The sequence below is a fragment of the Camarhynchus parvulus genome, chromosome 4 (genome assembly GCF_901933205.1).
Source record: "Camarhynchus parvulus chromosome 4, STF_HiC, whole genome shotgun sequence".
Taxonomy (NCBI): Eukaryota; Metazoa; Chordata; class Aves; order Passeriformes; family Thraupidae; genus Camarhynchus; species Camarhynchus parvulus.
In genome coordinates this window covers 11,346,838-11,370,003 of record NC_044574.1, presented here as the reverse complement: position 1 = coordinate 11,370,003, position 23,166 = coordinate 11,346,838, and the positions used below count along the sequence as shown (strand labels likewise).

The 23,166-nt window shown below is 40.9% G+C and overlaps 2 protein-coding genes across 3 annotated transcripts in view; both read right to left on the bottom strand.

Moving 5' to 3' along the window:
• AFAP1 (actin filament associated protein 1) overlaps window positions 1–8,401 on the bottom strand; it is a 111,528-nt gene extending 103,127 nt beyond the window's left edge. For both annotated transcript variants that reach the window (XM_030948375.1, XM_030948376.1), the window contains exon 1: window positions 8,261–8,401. The gene's annotated coding sequence lies outside the window, so the exon portion shown is untranslated. The remainder of the gene's footprint in view (window positions 1–8,260) is intronic.
• Window positions 8,402–18,436: 10,035 nt separating this feature from the next.
• ABLIM2 (actin binding LIM protein family member 2) overlaps window positions 18,437–23,166 on the bottom strand; it is a 112,040-nt gene continuing 107,310 nt past the window's right edge. The window contains exon 22 of the mRNA XM_030947423.1: window positions 18,437–20,203. Coding sequence (XP_030803283.1) covers window positions 20,090–20,203 — 114 coding nt within the window. The 3' untranslated portion in view covers window positions 18,437–20,089. The remainder of the gene's footprint in view (window positions 20,204–23,166) is intronic.

The following is a 23,166-nucleotide window of genomic DNA, read 5'->3' as shown; positions in this document are numbered from 1 at the left end:
GCAAACAACAATAAAGAGGAAGATCCAAAGGGATGTGAAGGAAATTGCTGTGTTGAGAGGCTGTGAGGCTCAGTCACTGCAGACAGACAGGAACAGTAGTCAAGTGGAGACTAATGGAAACTTGAGTCAGACTAAAATTAACTTGTTGCATTTTTGGGGCTTGTTGAATACAGTTTGCTCCAGATTAGCTCTGCAATAAGGCTCAGGATGTGGCTGTCACAAGGGGAAAGGTGTCTTGGTGGCCACAAGCTGCAGGGGTAGAGGATAATGCATGCTGAGCTGCACTCAATCCCACTGCCCTTGTCACTGACAAAAAGTTAAACAAGCCTGGTCCCAAAACCAAGCCCTGAGGAACAGCACTCGTCATTCATTTACTTAAAGTCTAGTGCTTGCATAAACACTTTTCTAGGCTCCAGGGAAAGAAGACCAAGAAGCTGAAAAAAGCAAACCAAGGACAGCAGAAAGTCCCAGAGAAGATGAAAAGTTCACAAGCCACAGGAACAGACAAATTTTCCCAGAGAGGGAACAACTCTTCCTTTCCCCAGAGGACACTTGTTTTGTTTATCTGAGGTTTTTGGTGTGTGCTTTCAGCTGTCTGCATGTTTGGGGGCTTGTTTTCATTAATTTCTGAAGTGAGAGACTTTTAGATTTTTTGATTTGGGTTTGTTTTTTTAAGGTCTCAACTGTTTTTTTTTTCCTTTTAAGTGAAACCTTACTTGTTAAATATCCCCTTTTTCAGCAGAAATAGCTAACCTTGGAAATGGGATTGTTTTTGTAACCAGGTGGGGTCCCACCCATCTGCACTCAGCATTATTCATGCTGGCCCTCATCCAGAATTTTCCCCAAGACTCTTCAGGGTGGATTTCATTCCTGTTAAGCTCAAAACAAAATGCTGTGGCCTGACCTAGCCCCTTGTCTCCTCTCAGCTCTCCTGGTTCTTCCTGAAGGACCCACCATGCACCCATCATTCCCCCTCTAAGGAGACTCTCAGCTGTTCATGGTAATGACAAACACATGGTGCAGACACAGGGCTCAGGCAAGAAGAGGAATTCTGTATATTCTCAGAGCTCTTCACCCTGAATACTTTTCCCCCCCTTCCAAGAACCAGATCTTTTCATTTTCCAAAAGGTATTCTTTTGATAATGCTGTGTATTAACAGAGCTTAGAATCACTGAGCTTCCTAAAACTTTCAGATATTTACTTTCTTCAGCCTGATCTCTTACAGCAGTGACAAATCCAGTATTTCACTCCATTCCCTAGCATGAGCTGCATAACATAAATAAATCCCACTCTCCAAGGGGCAATTTCTGTTTGATCTGTGCTAAGATGCAGCAGCAGCACAGCATCAGAGTGGTCCCTGTGCAGCTCAGCCCCAACCACCACTGCCTTGGTGACATTGAGCAGCCCTGCTGGAATCCCTGCTCCTTAACTCATCCCTCTGCCTTTTGCATTATCTCCTATTTTAACCCCTGCCATTTTATCACTTCCTCATTACTGCCCACCTTGTTTTCAGGGTTAAAACCATGTCTTTTTGTTTGGCCTGACCTGGTTTGCTGCATCCTCCTGAAGCAGGAGCTCCCAAACAGTGGCACAGGACTGAGCATCTCAGACCAATTCCTGCTGGCAGCTCTCCCTCTCCTCCTCATCCTGCTGCTGAAATGGGGCTGCTCATGGCTTTGGACTCCTCAAACCTCCCTCCCAAGTGTTTGTGCATGGGGCCTGGCTGCTGGAACCAGAAGATGGAGAAGAGGCAGTACAGTTTTGGGCAGGCTCCTTGCCCCTCAGGTTTGCTGTCTGTGGGCAGGGACCGAGCACTGCAGCCACTGCCGTGCCCAGTGCAGCAGCTGGGGCTATAAAACCTGTCAAAATGACACAGCACACACTGAGGAAAAACACAAAAGTAATTATTTCCATAACCAGCTATCCAGTTCACGTGATTTCTTTTTTCCTGACAGAATAGATAACCTTTTGCTAAGTGTATTTCACATTTTATGTGCATTTTCCTTGCACCTGCTCATTTCATATGGCATTTCAAACTTCCTTGCCTAGATCTGGTACCAAGATGGCTTCTGCCAAGAACTGGCTGGTTAAAAACAACAGAAATTACAGATCACACCCTGCTGTTGGCCATCAACATTAGCAGTTTGAAGCTCAAGGCCTTAATCTTTTCCTCAGAAGTCTAACAGTACATTTATTTATCCATTAGCCATCAGCCATTTTTCTCAAAAAACCTGTGTGACAAAGGCAGCTCTAACATATCACCTACACATATACACACTCTTTATTTATCTATATACATGTAAATCTTCATTTGTATATATCACATACACACACAAACATATCACCATGAAGGCAGCTAGAATTACACATACAGTAGCAATTCTGCCTGTCCCCATTGCTTCTTCCTCTCCCATCTCCCTGTCAGCAAGGACTGTGCCTGCAAGCAAGTCAGGCACGAGGTGACAACCTGTCAAACTGTCACTGAACTGAGCACAGGGAAGGAAAGCAAGAAGGTTTTATCTATTGCAGACAGTAAGAAAAGGAGAGCAATGGAGAGCATTTGAAAATGGCAATGAACTTGGTGTAACAATGAAAAAATGTAAGAACACAAAATGTTTTAAATTTTAGTAAAACTCCATAATCAGACCAAGGTAAATAGGGAAAACCAACCAACCAACCAGAAAACAAACCAGCCACTTACAGGGTGTTAATAGTGTTTTGCATGCTGAAAAGGGAGATGCTGTAGCTGATCAGCTGACCTTGGCTGCTACATTATGAATTTGCCTGGGGAAGAGACCTAGAGTAGCCTGCAAAGGCACACATGATCCCACCAAAACAAAAAAAAACCAGCAAACCACTTAATCTGAGAAAGCTTCATTATTTCATATAAGAATCAGAGAAGTCTGAAAACACTTATTTATTCTGTAATATTTACCTGTGTAGGAAACACCTGAATTAATCTAACTGCATAAATTCCTTTGTAGAAATAATGCTGAGGGTTAGAATGGGACTGAAGAGCATTGCCTGAGAAATTGCTGAAGCTGCAATTTACATATTTGTGAATGAGTTGCCAGTGCCATTGAAATGCAGTGAAAATCTCTTCCACTGCTTTACAACCATCATCTTTTATTAATCAGCCCAACGGCACACGGCAAAACCAGAAATCAGCCTACAAAGCTGGCACATATGGGAAAAACTCACTCCTGGTTGTTTTATTTTAAACAAACCCCTACAGTAGCTCCCATTGTTTGTTTGTTTTTCCCCCCAGACTAGACAGCATGTGGCTTATGAGCCACACTGATAGATGTGATAAAGCTCCTGCCAGATCTGATTGATGATGGCACTAGGAAGTGCTGTGAAGGTCACGGTGTAATTCTCCCTTTGCAGCTGCTCCTGGCAAAAAATGGTACAGGAAAATAAAATCTGGATCTGCTAATTGCTAATAACAGGGAAATGCTGTCCTTACCTTGGCTTCTCCTCTCTTCCAGTTTCTAACAGGAATGCCATAAGCATGTGTAACTGATGAGAGACCAGATAAGTTTCCAGTACATACTTAAAGATCCTTTAATGGACCAAAAAAAAAAAAAAATCTATCCACAGCAACTGGACAAATATTGAGACTTTATACTTTGAAGACAGAGCAGAGCAGTTTAGCATGAAAGCTGCACATAAAAGAGCTTTTACTATTTGCTCTTCTGCAAAACTGAGATAACATACCACTACATATTCCCTGTGAAGGAGCACTATCTCTGATGATGTGACTATATGAACTAAGCTCCTTTCCCAAAGTCTATTCATTTTAAATTAACAAGGCAAGCATGCTCACTGGAAGCGGCTACTAGCAAGCCAGAGCATCAGCCACTCAAGTGGGACACCAAAATCATCTTTTCCATAGATGATGTCGAGATGTCATGAGGACACTGATAAAAGACTCTGGGGAATTCACAAGCATGATATAATGACAGTCCCCTAATGAATAATATATATTCAGTGTAACTCATAGCAATTACCTCACATACAGTGTTGTATTTCTTGGGGGTAAGATGTTGCTATCTTTGAGACATCAGCTACATTACAGATTAAATTTGAAACCACTTGTGTAGTCTTTTCTGGCACTCACTATTAACGGATGGAAATATTCTTATACAGCATTTTGTACTCACAAAGATTTTGGCACAGTAAGGCCATTACCAACATCTGTCTTAGAGAAAGATAGTCTTTATCACTCAACTCAAAACTACATAATGGCAGAGAGATCTTGGCAGCAGGCATCCCCTAGATAGTTAAAAAAATCCCACCACTATGTCACCATAAAAGGAATAATACATTGATTTTTTTTCCTGTTCCAGTTTAGGAAAGAGATTTAGAAAAGACAGGTCTATCAGTTTGCTCCTTTTACTGCCAAACATACACAATCAATTTTTAAAATACCAATACATGTAAAGAGCAGTATCTATACAAGATCCAAATGATTTTAAAAATCCTCTTAGGAGTTTCTTTCCTAGATTTCTTGATGAACACTGGCAAAACATAAAAGAGATATTGATTTATCCTTTCCACAGACTCCTGTATTCTCCAAGGCATACCTGGAGAGGTAACCACCAGCAGTTCATTTGGACATTGCTGTGTTAAGGGTGCTCAGCACCTTTGGCAGTCAAACCTTTCTATGCACACTGAGCCATTGCTGACTTTTTGCTATGATGGCAAAGGGGAAACTGATGGCAGTGTTGCCATTCAGGTTTTAATTACTTGCCATATCTCTGGAAAATAGAGATTATGTCCCAAAAGACAGTTACCTGCTATGAGATATCCCCCACTGCATAAATCCAAGTTATGTTCCTGCAATACTGTTCATTACCATTACTCACAGCAGCATGTCTTTTATGACCTGGAGAGTCAAGAGTTAACTTCTGATCACAGAGTCTCAGAGAACAGTTTGGGTTTGGAGAGACCTTAAAGATCATCTAGTAGAGTAAGAGCAATTGAATCTACACATAGTGTTTTAGAGCAGTGATGCACTACAAAAGGCAGACCTTCATGTGTGCATGGACAGGTTGGTGCAGTGAGACTCCTGTGCTGGTGCAACCCCTGCACTCTGAGCTCAGGGTCACTGCCATTGCAGCCACATGCCTTCCTACCTGCTCATTCTGTGCTGATGGACTGCTCTGGGATGGCTTCATGCAGACACTCCCCAGAAAGCCGTCCGGTATGGTCTTGAAAACTTAAACTGCTCTAAGGTCACCCTGGGGTGCCTCATAGTAGGAAAACTAATTCCTCCTAGACAACCCTTACAGATAGAGGAGTAGATTCAAGATCTGTTTTTTTCAGTCCTTCACTAAAAGCTCAGAGTTCACAGTACCTGCAGTCCTCGGGCTGACTTCCACATTTCTATTAATCTTGTTGGGTTTGACTATTAAGTCATTGAGCCTAAGAATACTTTACATTAGAAGTACATTGATCTGTAATAGTACATACTGAGTGTGTAACCCAGTCACCTGCCCAGTCCAGACAGACAGTTTCTGTACCAGATGAAACACTATTTGTCAATGAAGTGATGAGTCAGGGAAGTCAGAACCATACCAGTAGCTAGGTGTCATTCACACCTGAAACCAGCTGAACTGCACAGCTGGAAGGGACACATAATTTTTTTGGAAAATTGCCACAGTATGCTTTACTATGACTAACCCGTAATAGCACACAGTAGACTAAGCTGTACAGGAGTTTGGAGGTGCAAGTCCTTGCATCCCACCCTCCCACCTCAGCTGGAGATCTGCAAATGAATAAAAAGTACATCCTTCCTCCTCCTCTTCCTCCTCGACCCCTCCTCAGGAAACAAAGAGCACAGCTTTGAACAAAGCAGTTAACCAGGCTGGCTCCTGGATACCACACTCCCCCTGAATGACCTATCAGACACAAAACTTTTGAAAATGCATGGAAATTAAATCAATCGACTCCAGATAGCATCAACCAGCCCTGAACCACTGGCTCTTTGTCCTGAGGCAATGTCACAAGGGAGACTGCAGCAAGCAGCAGGGCAATACAATCCCTGGTCTTGCAGCAAGTTGTCTTTGCACCACTGAAAGGAATAGCACAATTCGTCATACATGTACCAAATACACCCTGTCCCACTGAGACTTCAATATTTGCTTTTGGGTTTTATGTCTCAGACAGTATCTCTTCAACTCTGAGAACTTCAGGAGAGAAAAAGGAAAATCATCCTTCACAAAGACTGTAAAATTTTAAAAATGTGTGATCTAGGTTGATCTATTGAAGTCTTGCATTATACCCTGTCCTCGCTGGCACTGGTTCAATACTTCAGTTTCAAGCCCACAGACCTTCCAAATCCCTTCATCTAAAAATCTACTCAAGCCACAGGAACACAACATAACACTTTGACTTCTGATGACAAATTTCCTAGGGAACACCAAACAGTGCCACATATCACCAAAGGCAGTGAGTATCTGCTCATTGTTCTGTTTGCCGGCTTGTCACTGCAATCACTGGCTGACACACAAAGAAAACTGTAGATCCTTCTTTTTCAAATCCATTTCAAATTCTTCTTAAACCCATGTGGGGCCCTATAGCCCCAGAAAGACAGGATGCTCTCCCTCTTGCTCTAATGTAGCATTTGCTCTTCTTTTACACCAGTTCTAAAAGGAAAAAATGGTTTGTTCAAAACAAGAAAGTAATTGTGCAGTTCTTCCCATGGAAACCACCAGGAGGCATAAGGGATGACGGAAAGGCACCAAGTGCCCATATCCGAGAGCACTGAAGGATTGATCCATCTGGCTGCCAGGCTGCTCCCTTGTGCCCTGCACCGACCATTCTCAGAAAGGCACACAAAAAAAAGGTTCACAACACTATTATTTTCATGAAAGGAAAAGAGTGGCCTTGTAACACTTGGAGCAAACAGTAGCAGAGCACCTGCAAGGGCGAGACACTAGTTATGGAATAATCATTAATTGTTATGGATACCTCTGAGAACTGAGCCAAGCCGTGCCATGACATTTTTTTCCATATGGAACAAAACAAAGAGCTGCACAAAGAACAGCAGAATCTGTTGCCTTAAGAAGCCCTAGACTGAAGTACATGATTTAACTGGATCTCTCTGGTTTTGAGATTTATCATTTCATAGTTGGACCTCAGCCGCAAACTTCAGTAATACAATAAACAGAACAGGCACAGGCACACCAAGTGTTTGCATCAAAATGATCATAAAGGATCCAGAGAGGAAATGAGCTAAATACTTCTCTGTTTCTCCCATGTGCCCTGTCTTGCCTTTCAGAGTGTGCACTTTTTCAGCTGCACTATCCTTTAGGGCAGGTGAATGCCTGGGTTGCCGAGGGATGCCTGCCTGAACCCACTCACCTCCTGCCACTCCAGAGCTTTTAGCTTATGGAGCGACTCCCGGTTTTGGCAGTTTATCTGGCTCTTTTGCCGCCCATTATTTTCCTACCGCCTAAATCTTTGGCAAGTTTCCTCTAAGCCCTCCACACAAGACACACAGCGCGCGTAGGACCGACAAACTCGAGTTTCCAAAAAAACCTCTCAGTGGAAGAAATCGAACCACGTCGCTGTGACCGGTCCCCCCCAGCCTCCAATGGCAGGCTGCTCCTCAGCTCAACAGGAAATCAAGGAGGGGGTCGGCCCGGGAAGCCGAGGGGATGGATCTGGAAAGATGGTTCTGTTCGCCTGTGCCCTGACTGACTCCAGGACTGTAACATGATGCAATCTCTCGGCTGTGATGAAACAGATCAAATGGCCAAGCCTGCGGGGAGACCACCTCTGCCCACCCCACAGGGCAGAAAATAAGGAAGCTCGCAGCGGTACAAAGCAGCAGCGCGGCTGCGGGGCCGGTGCCTTTCCCGGGAAGGGATGCGAGTTTCGGGATGGCGGACAGAGGCTGCGTTCCGGGGGCTCTCGGCCGGGCTCCTGCCCTTCCACAGCCCGGGCAGGGGCCGCCACCGCCCGATAACCGGGTTCCCTCCAGCTATTTCCATGTGCTGCTCCCGGCCAAGAAAACGAGCGAGACTTTTTTTTTTCCTATTTTTTTTCAGCTTTTTTTTTCCCCAGTAAACCCACAGCTTTCCTAGCACGGGGCTGCCGGGAGCAGCAGCGGAGCAGCGGTTGAAAAAGCCCATTTCTGAATCAAGCTCTTCCCCTCCCTCTTCTTCCCTGCCGCGCTCCCTCTCCGCCCGCGGAGCTCGGCAGGGATGCTGCCCGGGGCGGGCGGCAGCCAGCGGGGCCGGAGCCCTCCTACCTTTGCGGCCGTCCTGCGGCGGCTGCCGGCACAAAGCGGCCGAGCGCGGCTCCTCCCGCGGCTCCTCCCGCAGCCCCGCTCTGCCGCGGAGCGCAGCCAGCGCCGCGCCGGCAGGGGACAGCGGGGAGGGGACAGCGGGGAGGGGACGAGCGGGGCGGGAGCAGCAGCCCGCTCCCACCGCCCCCGGGACCGGGCCCGCCCCGCGGGGAGGGGACAGCGCCGAGGCGGAGCCAGCGGAACAAAGGCGGGGGGGGTGTAGCAGCCCCGGGTGCGGGCAGGATGGGGCAGGATGGCGCAGGTGTGCGCATCAACCCCGGGTGCGGGGCAGGATGGCGCAGGTGTGCGCAGCAGCCCCTGCGTGCGGGCAGGATGGGGCAGGTGTGCGCAGCAGCCCCTGAGCAGGGGCAGGATGGGGCACGTGTGCGCAGCAGCCCCCGGGTTCGGGCAGGATGGGGCAGGTGTGCGCAGCAGCCCCGGGGTTCGGGCAGGATGGGGCAGGTGTGCGCAGCAGCCCCTGAGCAGGGGCAGGATGGGGCAGGTGTGCGCAGCAGCCCCCGGGTGCGGGCACGATGGGGCAGGTGTGAGCAGCAGCCCCTGAGCAGGGGCAGGATGGGGCAGGCGTGCGCAGCAGCCCCCGGGCAGGGGCAGGTGAGCCGAGGTGCTCCTTGCGAGGAAGATGCTGGCAGATCAAACCTGGGCTTCTTGCCCCAGAGTAAAGCCTCCCAGGAGCCGGAGGCTTGTTCCCTGAGTAAAAACTGGAATACTGAGATATCACAGTGGGAGCCTCAGTGCAGCCCATGCCCTGCCCCATCCTGCCCAGGAGATGCTGTGACTTGAGCACTGAGCAGTGGAGGCATAACATGGATTTGGGGCATAACCAGCATTTCTGCATTTATCTAAAATTTAAGTTCTTTTGTTGAAATGGTGTAAAATCATGCACAAACCCAACATGGATTTAACACCTGGCTCCACCATCTTAGTTTAGCTTGATACAAACCAGATCTAAATCAAGGTGAGACTAAGGTTTATAATGATTAAACCTGCAGGCTTCAGTTTGTAACAAAATTGCTGAACCTGGGCAAACTTACATAGGGGCAAGAGTAAACATGTTCCAACTTTGAGATATCCAAATATATATATTTATATATATAAGTACATATATATATATATTTATTATTCTATATTTATATATATTTCTTTTCCTCCCTGTCCATACAGAAACTGAAATCTGAGGTCGCAGGAGAATGTCACTAAAGGAAGAACATCAGTTAAGGCAACTCTGTCTTTAGTCCAGCTGGGTGTCAGAACTCCTTTAACTTCAGCTAGATGCATGATTGTGCTCCTGTGAGAAGTATTTGGGGAGCATTGGACATGCAAGTGCATAATTCTGTACAAGCTTGTAGCTTACTTTGTACAATAGAGTATGCAACTTGTTAAGCACCTTATATTTTGATTAATAAAATTTGGGTTTTTCTGGCCAGGTTTAATGTGCTCTTCTGTCCTGTTTCATCATCCTCAGTCATTCCAAGAAGGTCATACCAAAGGTAACAGGTTTGACTGGGGAAAATTCTATTTAGTCAGCATGTACACTGTGTGGCCACCTAGGATATGCATGAGATCTCTGTAGCCCAAAACAGGAGAGCTGAATTCACAGCCCAACCTTTTCGACAAGTATTTCTTAGCCTAAAATCTCACTTTCAGCTGTTCTCTTTCTTGTATGCCTTTGGGTATGGGCAGGGAAGGACCTGCCTACTGGATGAGCTATTACAGCAGCAGCCTGCTCCTACCTGCCTTTTTGTGTTCTGCTTGTTGAGAGTTGGCAGGGAGGAGCCTTGGAGTACTTAGAAGTAGTGATTTTTCAGGCAATAGTAAAGTGCTTACCTGGTCTTGAAAAAATTAAACCACAGCTCCTCTTCTCCATGGTTCAATTGCTTGCAGCTATTGCTCTCTGAGCTATTTAATTTGTATCATGACCTGTAAAATATGATCTCTAGGGAGAACAATCCAGTACTTTGCTGTAAAAGCACAGCCCTTGGCTGCTGTGGCACATGCAGTACCAGTGATTTGTATGTTTGCAGTGAGCACTTCCATTATTTGCTGGCTTTACTGACTCTAGTTTTACTGTTGTTTTTTTTTTTTAATTTTAATACACACATCACATTAAGTAACGCTTCAGCCTCTGCCTGCCCTAAGACACTCTGTGGTCTCTAAACAGGGTGCTTGGCTCTAGCAACACTTCAGTATTTCTTCCACAGAAATGTCCTGAAGAAGTTAGGAAGCTGATCAGTAGAGAAACACAGATCAGAGAAAGTCATCACAAGACCAGCAAGAAAATAAGCACTTTGTGCCCTCTGTCAGATATGAAAGTGAGGTAACTTAAGGGTTTGTCCTTAGGCTGTTGGAGAGAGTGGTAAAGACTTCATGTCTTGTGGTGGTAACTCCATAGGGACTAAATAATGAACCATCTATCATAAAGAAAATCATCAGACAACACAAGCTGTTCCTCATGGACAAGCCCTTTCTCAGGCTGAAGGGCCTCAAAAGGACTTTTTTCTTATTTGAATTTTTAGTTTTCACAATGCTACAGTTCAAAATGGCATTGCTCCCCCACTTTTTCATTTCTACATATGCATTCTATAAGCTACTTGAGGTGCAAAATACGACTTAGTGATTCATTGAATTTCTTCCCCATGAATCTTTAATGACACTACTTAAATACAAATTCTATTTTATAGAATTAAAAAGAACAGCATATAATTCACCTAGAACACAACATCATCAAAATAAATCAAGTGATTCTTAAGGAATTGCTTGCAGGGAAACTGAAGTCACATCATTAATAGGAAATCTGAGGTCCACAGTAACTGTACGTCATACTTTGCACCCAATAAACTTCTTAAACTAATCATCTTTTAACACAAAGCAGCAGAAAGCAAATCTGTGTAAATGTCCCTATTTGAAATACATGTCCTCCAGCTTGAAAAAGCACTTTTTAGCTTTAAGACCAAATATTCATGCAGCGTTTCAAACTGTCTTTATTCTCAATAATTCATTATAAAGTTCTACTCTATCAAGCGTAACTTCATTACTGTAGAAATAATCTTCACAAGCTTTAGGCAGGACTTGGTGAAGCTTAGTCATAGGGATCCCCAATCTTCCTATAATCTTCTTAGCACTGGTTATCACAAAAGAAAAGAAAATAATCAGAGAAAAGAAAAATAAAACAATCAAGTAGTCCCAGCAGTAAGGTATCCAAATAGACTTGTTTACAAAACTGGGACTTTAACCATCAGATAATCTGTAGTGTGTTGAAACAGAGAAGTCATGACAATGACAGACCATATTTATTATCTTTAGGATGTGCTTAAAAGAGTTATTTATGCATATTTTAAGGGTTTTTTTTTCCCTTGGAAAATCAACATTGGATGAAATCTGAGAAACACAGGCATGAGGAAAAAAATCTCCAACCATTTGTTGTGATTTATGTCTTGTAAGGTACTCCAAGCAATTTGGATTTGGCTCAAGTAATGTAAAAAGGCAGGAAAACAGTACTTTAGGCATTTAGAAGTACAGGTCAGTTTTTAAAGATACACTCAATTCCACTTCAAATCTGCCTTGGACTGAGTCCATAACCCGACAACTCACTAGTTTAAGAGGCCCCAAAAACTCAGCAACATCCTATTGAGAAAACAAGTGTGAGAAAACCTATTGGATGCTCTAAGTGATGACTGGTTTTCCCTGAAAGTCTGCTCAATACTTTTCAGTAAGACCTTTCAAGGTGCCTGTACAAGATTATGTTCTTTATTTTCAGTACCTAATGTGAAATCAAAGCTGTGGGGAAAAGCCTGTATGTTCTTGATACCTTGTATCAGACTGTAAAATAATTTGCCTCTTTGGATTGTTTTTTTTTTTTTTTTTTCTTTGGAAGGGGGGTTGAGCAGACCAAAAAAACAGCCTAGAATTGGCAAAATGTTGATTTCATGTGAGACCCCACACTGCCCTGTGACACTGGTGTGTCAGGCAGGGCAGGTCAGGCTCCCTGGAGCAAGCAGCAGCTGCTCCTGATGTGTCCACACTCCTGCCCTCATATTGTGTCGCCGGGGGGAATGGATGGTCTCAGGGAAGAGTGAAAACAGGCAAAAATCCTGTGCAATCTGGGCTGTCAAGAGATGGAGTGACACTGCAGCAATTGCCACTCTCTTCAGTAAAACATATTGATGGCAGGATTTCAAAAGCAGGAGGCAAGTTACGCCTTTTTAGAACAGAAATCTTCTTCTGTTACTTTGAAACCATAATTTTTCAGTAAGGAAAACATCACTGTTTCTGAAGTTGTCTCAGACACTCAAAGCATTTACAGACTAGGAAAAAATGTATTTTACAAATAGAAAAGAAGCTCTTAATAAAGATAGGGTCTTTTGCCCTTGCTTATCATCTTATCATATACTGTGATCCTGTTACAGCAGAATCTATTGTTATTAAGAACCTAATAGCATCTTCTTGATTTTTTTAAAAGCATATCATGAGTTATTTCTTCTTGGGTCCCACATAATCTCCAGGTTCACTGGGGAAAAAAGTAATTATATTTCAGACACACTTGAAAAATTTGTTTCAGGGATCTTATAGTGCTGAGTCCATATATGTCCCAAAAGGACTTATACAGCAGAAATGCCATTCACCCTTGTGCACAAAGCAAATTTGAAAAAGTGTGCATTATAGAAACTTCAAGAGCAGGGATTGTGCTGCTTTTCTACAATGCACAGGCTTCTCCTTACTCTCCACACAGGTAGATCTCTGTGTAACAAAACTATCTGCAAGTAAATTCACAGAGATGTAAATATCTTAAATTAGGTTCATGATTTTGAATCAAGACAAAATAAAAGATGAGAAAATACAAAATAAAAAAAGGAGAATATACATTTTACAGAATCTTATTGTGCAGGTAAAAATAGTTACTTTCCACTTATATTCTTCTGTTTGAACTAAACATAGGCAAACAATCCTTCCTTGTGATTTCAGTTTTGGAAGAAATTCTGTATAACCTGACCTTTGCGCTCTGGTGCAGGTACGGACGCCAGTGATTTCAGTGGGATTAGCATTTAGTTACTGACATTTTCAAAATACTATGCTAACATCCTTTTATTAAGTGCATATTAAACCCTCAGAATCGCTGAAAAGTAGCTCTGCCTTTGGGTATTACTAACTTGAAAAAAAAAATCTTATTCTTGTAATTTTACTTCTTATGAATTTAAATTTTAAAGTTGAATTAAAGTTGAATACAATTAAAGTTGAATTAAACTTATTAAAGTTGAATACAATAGGGGAAGATTTCTTGCTTCCTTGCCCCTGCTTTCTTTGAATTCAAGCAACATTGGGCCAAAACTGGAATCTTATTGAAAGATAAATTTTAGCTTCTATTCTGTATTTGTCTCCTGTGCCATTTAAAATGGAGTAAATTATTTCAGTATTTTTGATTATTATATTATTTTTATTGCACTATAAAAGTAATCAGTTATCATACTGAAAAAAGGGATTAAGACAAAGAAATGCAATTTGAATAATTTGATCCTTATACAACAACTCATACAGTCCTCCTGGCACTTCCATCCTTCAAAAACTAATTGTCAGATGAAAAATGTCTAGTATAAAATTGGGAAAAAATGGGGAACTCAAAGTGTTTATGCTCCACATCCATAAGTTGAGAGTTGTTTTTTTTTAAAGTCTGACTAGCAAAATTGTCAAGTGACATGAAGGTTTTTAACCCTGTTCCTCAAATGAATTATTCCAGGTCAGAGCACTGAAAGGAAGTTCAGACAGACCATTAACAACCTCAGTTGTTTAATTTGCTATCAATCATGGTGCTTTCTTAATTATCAGTTAATAGAAAAAAATTTATAGCAGTAGGAATAACAATGAACTCATGTCAGAGTTCAGAATCATGTCCACTTGAATGGAAAAAAACCCCAGCAATTTGCAAGAGTGAAGTTAGGTCAAGCAAGGCATCAGCATAATGTAGATTTGTAATAAAAAAAGTCAAAGGTATTCTCAGTTTTCTTCTTCCCCCCCCCCCCGCCAAAAAAAAAAAAAAAAAAATATAATTCTTGACATAACAAGGCAAATAGGAAGCCTTTATCCTGTCAGACCATTCCTGAACACAAGGTACAATGGGCTGAGAGAAATTTGCAGAACTATCACTGGCAAAGCAAGATTTTAATCTCAAAAGAAATAAAACATATTGCAATTTTTAGTGGAGAGACAAGGCAGAGGATGTAATAAAAGAAGGTATGATAGCAAATGGAAAAAACAGATCAACAGCGAATCATCCATGACACAAATGTAACCAGATTGAAAACCAGAAATCAACAGAATCCAGACTTGTAGCAAAAGGCAAATCACATAATAGCTGGGACACTAATGTCCAAATTGGGATACATTTACCTGTGTGGGACACGATGCTTTTGCCTGGTTTTGGTTTCCTCCTGATGCCTCTGGAGCTGCTGCTTGTCCAGACTGGCAGGAAGGATGGGCTGGTCCCAACAGCCTGGGTGCTGCAGATGTCTGTCCAAGCATTACAAACCTGGAACCTACCGACTTTCCTGTGGGCACAGATGTCAAATACCGAGGGGAAGGAAGGAAATGTCCTAAATAATGAAAAGTAGCAGCATTTAGAACTAACTTCTCTGAGCTGTAACTCACAGAGATGGTGGTTGTGAGGAGGGAGTAACAAGCTGCTGCAATAACACAACAAACTGCAATTTGCTGAGGGTGCTTCATCACCTGAGAGTTAAACTACTGAGATCCTGCTTTTCATGGCCACGTACTTTGACTGAGTACCACCTTTTCTAACACAGCTTTTCACAGACTAGAAGAAGTGAGAAGGGATACAAAGCCTGAGCCAGCACCTTGTATGAGCCTTTAAGGATTTACCCATACCTCAGAGGCAGCTTGGATATGATGAGGGGATGCAAGCCTCAGTATAAATTTACATGTACAAGAGAGTCACATCTGTCATTCTAAAATTAGTAACAGCCATCTTTTTGCTTTGAGATACTCAAGATATATGAAAAATGGTAGCCACAACTGTGACCTATCAAGTAATCACATTGGTCAAAGGTCAGTTGAGGTCTTAGGAAGCTTATAAAATGATCCTGTCCTTTTTCTCACACACAAATCAAAGGGGCAGGAGAATATGAATATAAGAACACTCTGAAGCTTATGCACCAGAGTTGAGTGCCAGACAGAAGTGCCTGGGATCTCATCCAGCTCATCTGCAAATAACAGAACAGCATTTTCTTGCAGATATGTGAAAAGGTTAGTAAAATAATTTGGTCTTAGTCACACATGGGAAATGTCAAATAGATGGCTTCTCAAAATCACAATGTGGGATGTAAGACCAGGCATCTCTCTTGGTCTGAACCATATCTTTTTTGCCCATGTAAAATTATCCTTGCCTCAGAGTACCTGGAATCTAATAACCCTATCTCACAACTATGTATTTTCTTGTTTCTGCAATTATAGGTTTCAGAGTTCTCCCCTGAACCATGAGGAAAAGAAATAGCAGAAGGTCAGACAAAAATGTCCAGCCTTCTCAGACAGCTATAATGGTAACCTGGCATGCCTGGTTTCCTAGCTGGAATTGTTGGTAAGATATTCCTTCAGCAACCACAAAACCCCACTTATTCCTTTGTCTCAAAGACTGTGATGATGCAATGCTGTCTCTTTCATTGCTGAGTTTGAGATATGTCTTCTTTAAAATACATGAGGTGAGAATTAGGTCATACATAGGGCTGACATGAGCAGCTGAGACATAGAGCTCAGATCCAAGAATGAAAACGAAGTCTCTGACAGAATTCCCCTGCTTCTTGTATACATATCAAAATAAGTTTCTCCAAGGGCTATATTGATCCTTTTGAGCTACATATCCATATCCATACTTACAAAAATGCTGAAAGGCAGCATGTCCTTGAAAACAAGACTATAGAACAGTAACTTAGTAACTCTAAAGAGCATTATCTAAAAAACAGCCTATGATTTGTTGAGACTCCGTTTTTTACTGCCAACACCAGACCACACTATCAGATGGAACATTCTGGCAAAGTCTTATCTCATTACTCTGAATGCCTGTTCCATTTCATAATCCTACATAAGATTAGCATATGGAACCCTATTAAAATAAACCTGAATATTTACTACCCACATGTCAGTCTATCCACATTTAATTAGACACTCAAAGTTCCTGAAAGAAAACAACATGCCTGAAATTCCAATTTGCAATTTTAAAACAGGGAAAACATGATAAGATTTTAGAAACAGGAATCTTGTATTCTCCGGTATACTATGGTTTATGGAGTTTAGCTGATGCACAGACAACTTAGCAGTGAAGTAAATTACAATGCTACTCACTTTATGACCCTTTACACTGGTTCATTTAGCTGGTGCCAAATCCAGCACACAATATCATACTGTAAATGTGAATTTAGTTAGGCTGGAGAGCACAACTGAATCGGTCACTGCACCATATGACAGTAGATGCTTTAAATACTGGGTGATACACTGGCATGTATTACGTGAAAAAATGAACAGCTCACCGAGCTGTGCCACCTTTGCACGGAACAGACCATTTCAAACTTCATGGAAATGAAATAAGGACACACAAGAGTACTTGTTCATCTAAAGTCAGCAAAGGTTTTGTGTATGGAAGCCAAAATTCCTTTTTTGTTTTGGCTGGTAGTAGGAACGTAAGTTGATAAACTGACTGTCTTCTAAAAGATTTTTGCGTGTTTGGCATTGAATGCAGGCCTGTTTAGTGAATAGTATAATGAGCACAAAAATTTACTGTGTTAGGGAGTTTTGTGAGATCTGTGCAACTCAAAGTACTTTCCTGATTGCTGGAGAATGATTTGATAATGTGGTCTAGGAACTGCCAGTGGTTCTAAGACTGGTACTCTACCAATTGGTAAAAACTGCCTTATTTCCTTCAATTAATTTTATTAATTAATTAATAGAATTAATTTCATCCAAGATTAGGTACCCTGCAATGTGTACTTCTACAGAGGCATTGCCTCTCTTTATATTCAATGGACAGGAATATGATGGGGCAATTCATTTGCATTTTGAACATTAGGATGTGAATGAAGTTTTTTTCTCTTCACTGACCATAAAAGGAAGCACAGAATGATAAAGGACTTTGTCTGCAAATATAGAAGGAAGAAGGGGTACAACTCCTAGTAGAGTTAGGCATTATGATAACAACTGATGCTCATGAGCTAAAAACTCTAGATGGGGGTATGTAAAGCAAGAGTTGTGATTTAGCTCAGGTAGGACAAGGACCTTCAAGAGACACTTTTAACTTGAATTTTAAGAGATGAACTGTCTCAAAACAGTGTAAATGGGTCAAACAGCTCATATAAGCTCACCATCCTCACTTGTCATCAACCACACATCTGCTGGTGCATCAAACAGTAGAGCAGTTGATTGCACATGGTGCTCAGTAATGCACTTTTTCCTTACAGCAGAGGTTGAATCCTACAGCAGTACAAAAGCTGTTGTGGTTAAGAAATTTTCAAATTATTTATGAAAATCCATAGTGAACCTGATCTGCACTGATACATGTATTTCTTTGATCAACCTGAGATTTTCTTAATCACTGAGAAGATGCCTGTAATCCATATGATGTCCCAAAAATGCGTGGATGAGAAGAGTGGTCATTGCCAACGTCAAACTTCCTCATAATAGTTCTCCAACCAGTTGTTCTCCTGGATTTAGTTTTTGGTAGTTGCAATGGACCCTGCTGCTCACATTTTGGATTGGCCTATTTCAATGGGTTGCCAGTTTTCACAAAATAATGCAACAAGCTACTCTGAGGTTGGAGAGCATTATAGATGTACTCTACATGTGATTGGGAGCTCTAATTTGAAAATGATTAATGGTTCCCTACACAGGCTGGTGGTTCTGTACAACACCAGTGAAGCAACTTCTGCTTAGTAAGATGGTGACAGCTGCTTGATTGTTCAAATCAAGACCAACTTTACAGTAATTTGACATTCAGAGATACCCTCAATGCTCTCCTCAGTGAGAAAATTTAATGCAAATTAGATATTATTTACATTAATATATCAGGAAGACCCTATCCAGAGCAGCAATATGATCTAAAAAATTATACACACATTAGCACAGTCATTCAGTTATGTCTTTGTTTTAATGATTCTTTTTAAACATTGTTATAATCAGACAAAACATTTAGGTGATGAGAAAATATTTATTTCCAACAGCATGGACTCTGAAAGTTAGTTGGGAGAAGGCATGTTCAATGCTATGACTTTTCCAACGCTGGGTCAGTTGAAATAGTGTGTTGTAGTGCATATATTAACCAGTTACCTTAAGGAAATGCGAAAAGACATAGTGAACTAGGAGGTGAGTACAAACATCCAAGGCAGTAAAAATGCAGAATACTGACACATGGCTGAAAAATGTACTTTTTGTAATGCTCATTTAGTATCACAAAAAACTAGCAACTCACTTTAAAACATTCTTTGTCAGCAACCATACCTCCGACCAAATGAAACTATTGAATTTAATACAGTCTTTCAGCTGGAAGAGATATTAAGGTCTAACACTTATATCAAATGCTTAGATTTTGTTAGCTTTGCTTGTTATTTAAGATAATTTCAAGGTACTGCACCAGTATCACATAGTTTGTTTTTGTTTTTTTCAAATTGACTTGTACAGAAACATGCAAATAGAAATGCATGAGGGTTCTATGGATTTGATTCTAATTGTCTGTATTACTGATAGAGCACACCAAGCTTTTTTTTTTGTTACATTTTATGCTGAACTGTTCCATTTCCATTACCAAATGCCATCACAGTTCTCATGGCTTACTGTGTAAAGATGGAAAGTTGAGAAAGTAAGAATGCCTTCACTTAGGACATATATTAATGAAAATAATTCTTTTATAGATAGATATATCTATCTACATAGTAATTAAGATTACATGGTATTTCATCAGCATGAAATGTAAAAAAAACATTCTTCAAACACCCCAGGCTAACAGGAAAACACAGTCAACTGGCACAATACACTCTTCAACCAGTTTTGTATAAGGCTTCAGTTTTCCTGATGAATGGAACTAAATCGTAGTAGGTCTGTATACATTTTAGTAACTATAACCGTTTTATGTCTCAATATATTCTTAATAAAATAAAATCTCTGGTGTTATAATTAAAGATAGCTAGTTACCTTCTAGACAAATATGATCTTTTAAAGAGTACACTGTGTTTAAATATAAGAAGTAGAATTAAGGTGCTTCCATATTCCTGCTTTCATTCTTAAAAAGTACCACAGATAAACAATTGCAGTAATTGCTTGCGGATATGCTTTTCTTTGGCTTTTACCATATTTTTAACAGCATCTGATCCCCTGCTGGCAAATTTCTATAATAATTACTTACTTGGTTTTGTAAAAATTGCATTATAAAACTGAATGGAATAAAATGTTGGATGCATTTCCTGTGTACAGCTACACTTTTTTCTCTTCCTTTCAGAATTTCCATTTGCATCAAGCAACAAATGCAAGCAACAATAAATTTAAAGCTAGATTTTTTTTTTTTTGCACATTGCAAACTGGGTAGGACCAGGAGTTACTGACAAAACCAGCTGGAAATGCAAGATTAGCAAATTCTCTGTATCCTAACACATTACCATCTAATCTGTCTTGTTTCCCCGACACATACTAACACAATGAAGCTGGACAATGGTTCAACAGCAAGTGCATGTGATAGTTCTGGCAAGACTATTTTTGTTTTGATTAAGCATATATTTTATCCGGGAGGGTTTAGAAAAGCAGGGCCTTTTTCTTCAGGTCATTCCGCTTCCAAAGTGCCAGACGATCAAATTCCTCAATACTCATTTTGAAGACTTCCTGGAACTCTTCAGGGGACAAATGCCTCTTGAAAATGAAAATACAAAAGATATCATTAAGCTTGTCTCTGCACAGGAATATTTCTGCCCTAAGTTTTAAAACACACCACAAAATGATGCATTAGGGTTTGCATTTAAATTCCAAAATTGTTTCTGGAAAAGACTGCATCGAAATCAAATGAGCTCAGAGTAGCTGGGAAATGAAATTATTGATGGCAGTAGTGACTTTTGAAAAAAAGTAGTCTTTTCAATATAGTTCTAACTGAACAGAAAGTATGGTTTTTGGGAGAAAGTATGTTTATCCAGGGTGCCTGATGACAGAGCACACTGAGACAAATTCAAGTTATTCCAGGACTTTAAAGAGATTGATAACAATGTAATTGCAATTTGTTTTGCCTTGATCTTTAATGAGAGCACTGGACACCACACTGGTCCACTAATAGCAACCTTGTAACAAAGGAGAGAGCATACTGCTAAATTCTGAAATCCAAAATGCGAGAGACTCTAGTCAGAAGTTCAGGCTGGATAAAGTAGGGGGTTTTTAAATGTCAAGAAATATGCTCCTATTTGATGTTTTCATGCTTTAATATTAAAAAAAAATTAAAGAGATTGAGAAAAAGGGAAGAAATCCAACATAAAGAATTGGAAGGAGGTAGGATAACAATTCCCTAGCAATTATTTGCATCCACACTGAAAAGGCAGAATAGGTAAATATGTGAATGAATTTGGAAGCAAAATTTCACTTTCCATTTATTAACAATGACTTCATCTTTCTAATGCAATTTACTCAAGAAAACTAAAGAAATTGTTTGTAAGAAGTCATTATATATAATTACTTTAAATGGTTATCATGGGTTCTTGTTTCTTAAGAAAGGACAGACTTGGTTTTTTTAAACAGGACTTGTTTTTTTCCCTTGAGATTCCACATACTCAGAACAACAGTGACTAAGATCTTGGAACTGAGGCTTCACTTTTCATTTGACAAATGACAGCAACACACCATAAGCACTGCTCATAGCATGGAACAAATACACCATGCATATTTAGCAAAGGAGATAATTTTTCACATGAAAATGAGCAACATCTGACAATGTATTCTAGAAACAATCTCTCACTGACAGAATTTAATTCTATTTGGCTCAGAAATAAAAAGTAACTTCTCTCTGCATTGTTTTTTTAGAATATTTTCCTGCTAAGCCAGTGGACAAGTGCAAGTAAGTTTAACTTTAGCAACTTCCCACAGCAAGGAACATGTCTGTAGGCTGAAAAAGAAGTCTGGATGTGAAATATTTTATTTTATTTTACTTTCTACGTTGTGGGTAAGACTTAAGACATCTCCTCACTCAGGAGAAAGCAGTGGCAAACTGTAGTTCTTACTCAGAAAATGAGAAAGCCTATATTCCCTTGCAGGTAAAGCTACCTTGCAAATTTTCCAAAACCATTGAAAATTACATAAAACTTTAAAAGGATTATGTTTTCACCATTTTTCTTTTCCTGAGGTAATTTACACCATGTATTATGAGAAACTGCTGTGGTCTCATTAGATCTGTTCCACTACTGAAGGTCAGTGTAGGAAAACTCAGGAAGCCCTAAACGACCCCCTTCCTCCAGAGTGCCAAACATTTCCTACATCTTCCCCTCCTAATGAAGCTGCCACCCATCTCAGCATAAGCTGTGCAATTCCCCCTTCCCTCTCCAATGCTGTACTTTGCCATTTATCCTTTTGCTTTGCCCTCAGGCTTAGTGAGCTTCCCATTCACATGCAGCTATCCAAGCCAGAATTAATTAGCTGTGCACTGTGCTCCTCTGCCTGTGCCCAGATGACACCACCTTCATTCTTTGCATACACTCATTTTCTCTCTCTTATACCTCGGTTTTGTTTTATAACACCACCATTTTTTCCTCCTCACAGAAGGTCTCATTTGGTGCTGCCTGGTCCAAAAGCAGATGAGAGCTTCCAGCCCAGGGACAAAGTGACTGAGATGGGGAAAGCATAAGCTCATTTATTTCCACATCCATTCAATTAGAGAACTTCTCTGCTTTTAATTTTCTTCCACATATGCCTCATCTCAAGGACTAACAAACTGATTTCCACATTAGCAGTTTCTTACTCCATCAATGCTTTATGTACATGCAAAAATAATTCTGGTAGAAGGGAACATTTTCCCTTTGGTCTGAACTCTCTCTGAGAATGGCAGTCTGTCCCCAGTGTAACCTATTTCCTGCTGCTGTCCCTGCATCTTAGAAGCTTTCACCATACCCTTCTTAAGCACCACAGGCTCTAGATTTGGGACTGACCCTAGAAGCAGCAATGACTTAAGTTCTGTCCTCAAATTTGGAATAAAACCTTGGTCCCAGTCATCAAACTGGCAAAGCTTCAGAGAAAAGCAACGAAAGTAATCATGGGTTGCAGTTTGATTTATGAGGAAACACTAAAAGGCCTAAGTATATCTAAGCTCAGCCAAATGATGACTAAGGTAAAATATGGTAATATCTACAAGTATTTGAAGGGTCTAAACACCAGGGGAATACACCAGTGTCAGAAGTTTATGGTCACACTTTACTATGTAGATGTGATGCTACATTTTGCCTGCACTATTGTTGGGACTTTGCTAACAGCTTTCCTCAAAGCTTTAAAACCTAGAGCTCTTCCCAAACCTAAAGGCAGAAAAAATGAACCAGTAAGAAATCCTGTGCTGATTAATCTTTCTTCTCAGCTACTGGAATATTAATTTGCCTTAACTGAAGCGTTACCTTCTCTGATTAGTGAAACAAAAGAAGGGAAATTGAAAACTATGAGCAGGGAAAATGAAAGATATTCATCTTGAGGTATGAGAGAATATGGGTGAAGCTGTGCTTTACAAGGCCAAGAACATAATTTCCTTTTCCTTTTTTCAGTAATGGATCAGCTTAAAATATCCAGCTATGTTAATAATGCATCACTGGGCTATTAAAGGAAGGAATGGCCAAACTTACTAGTAAAAGCAACAC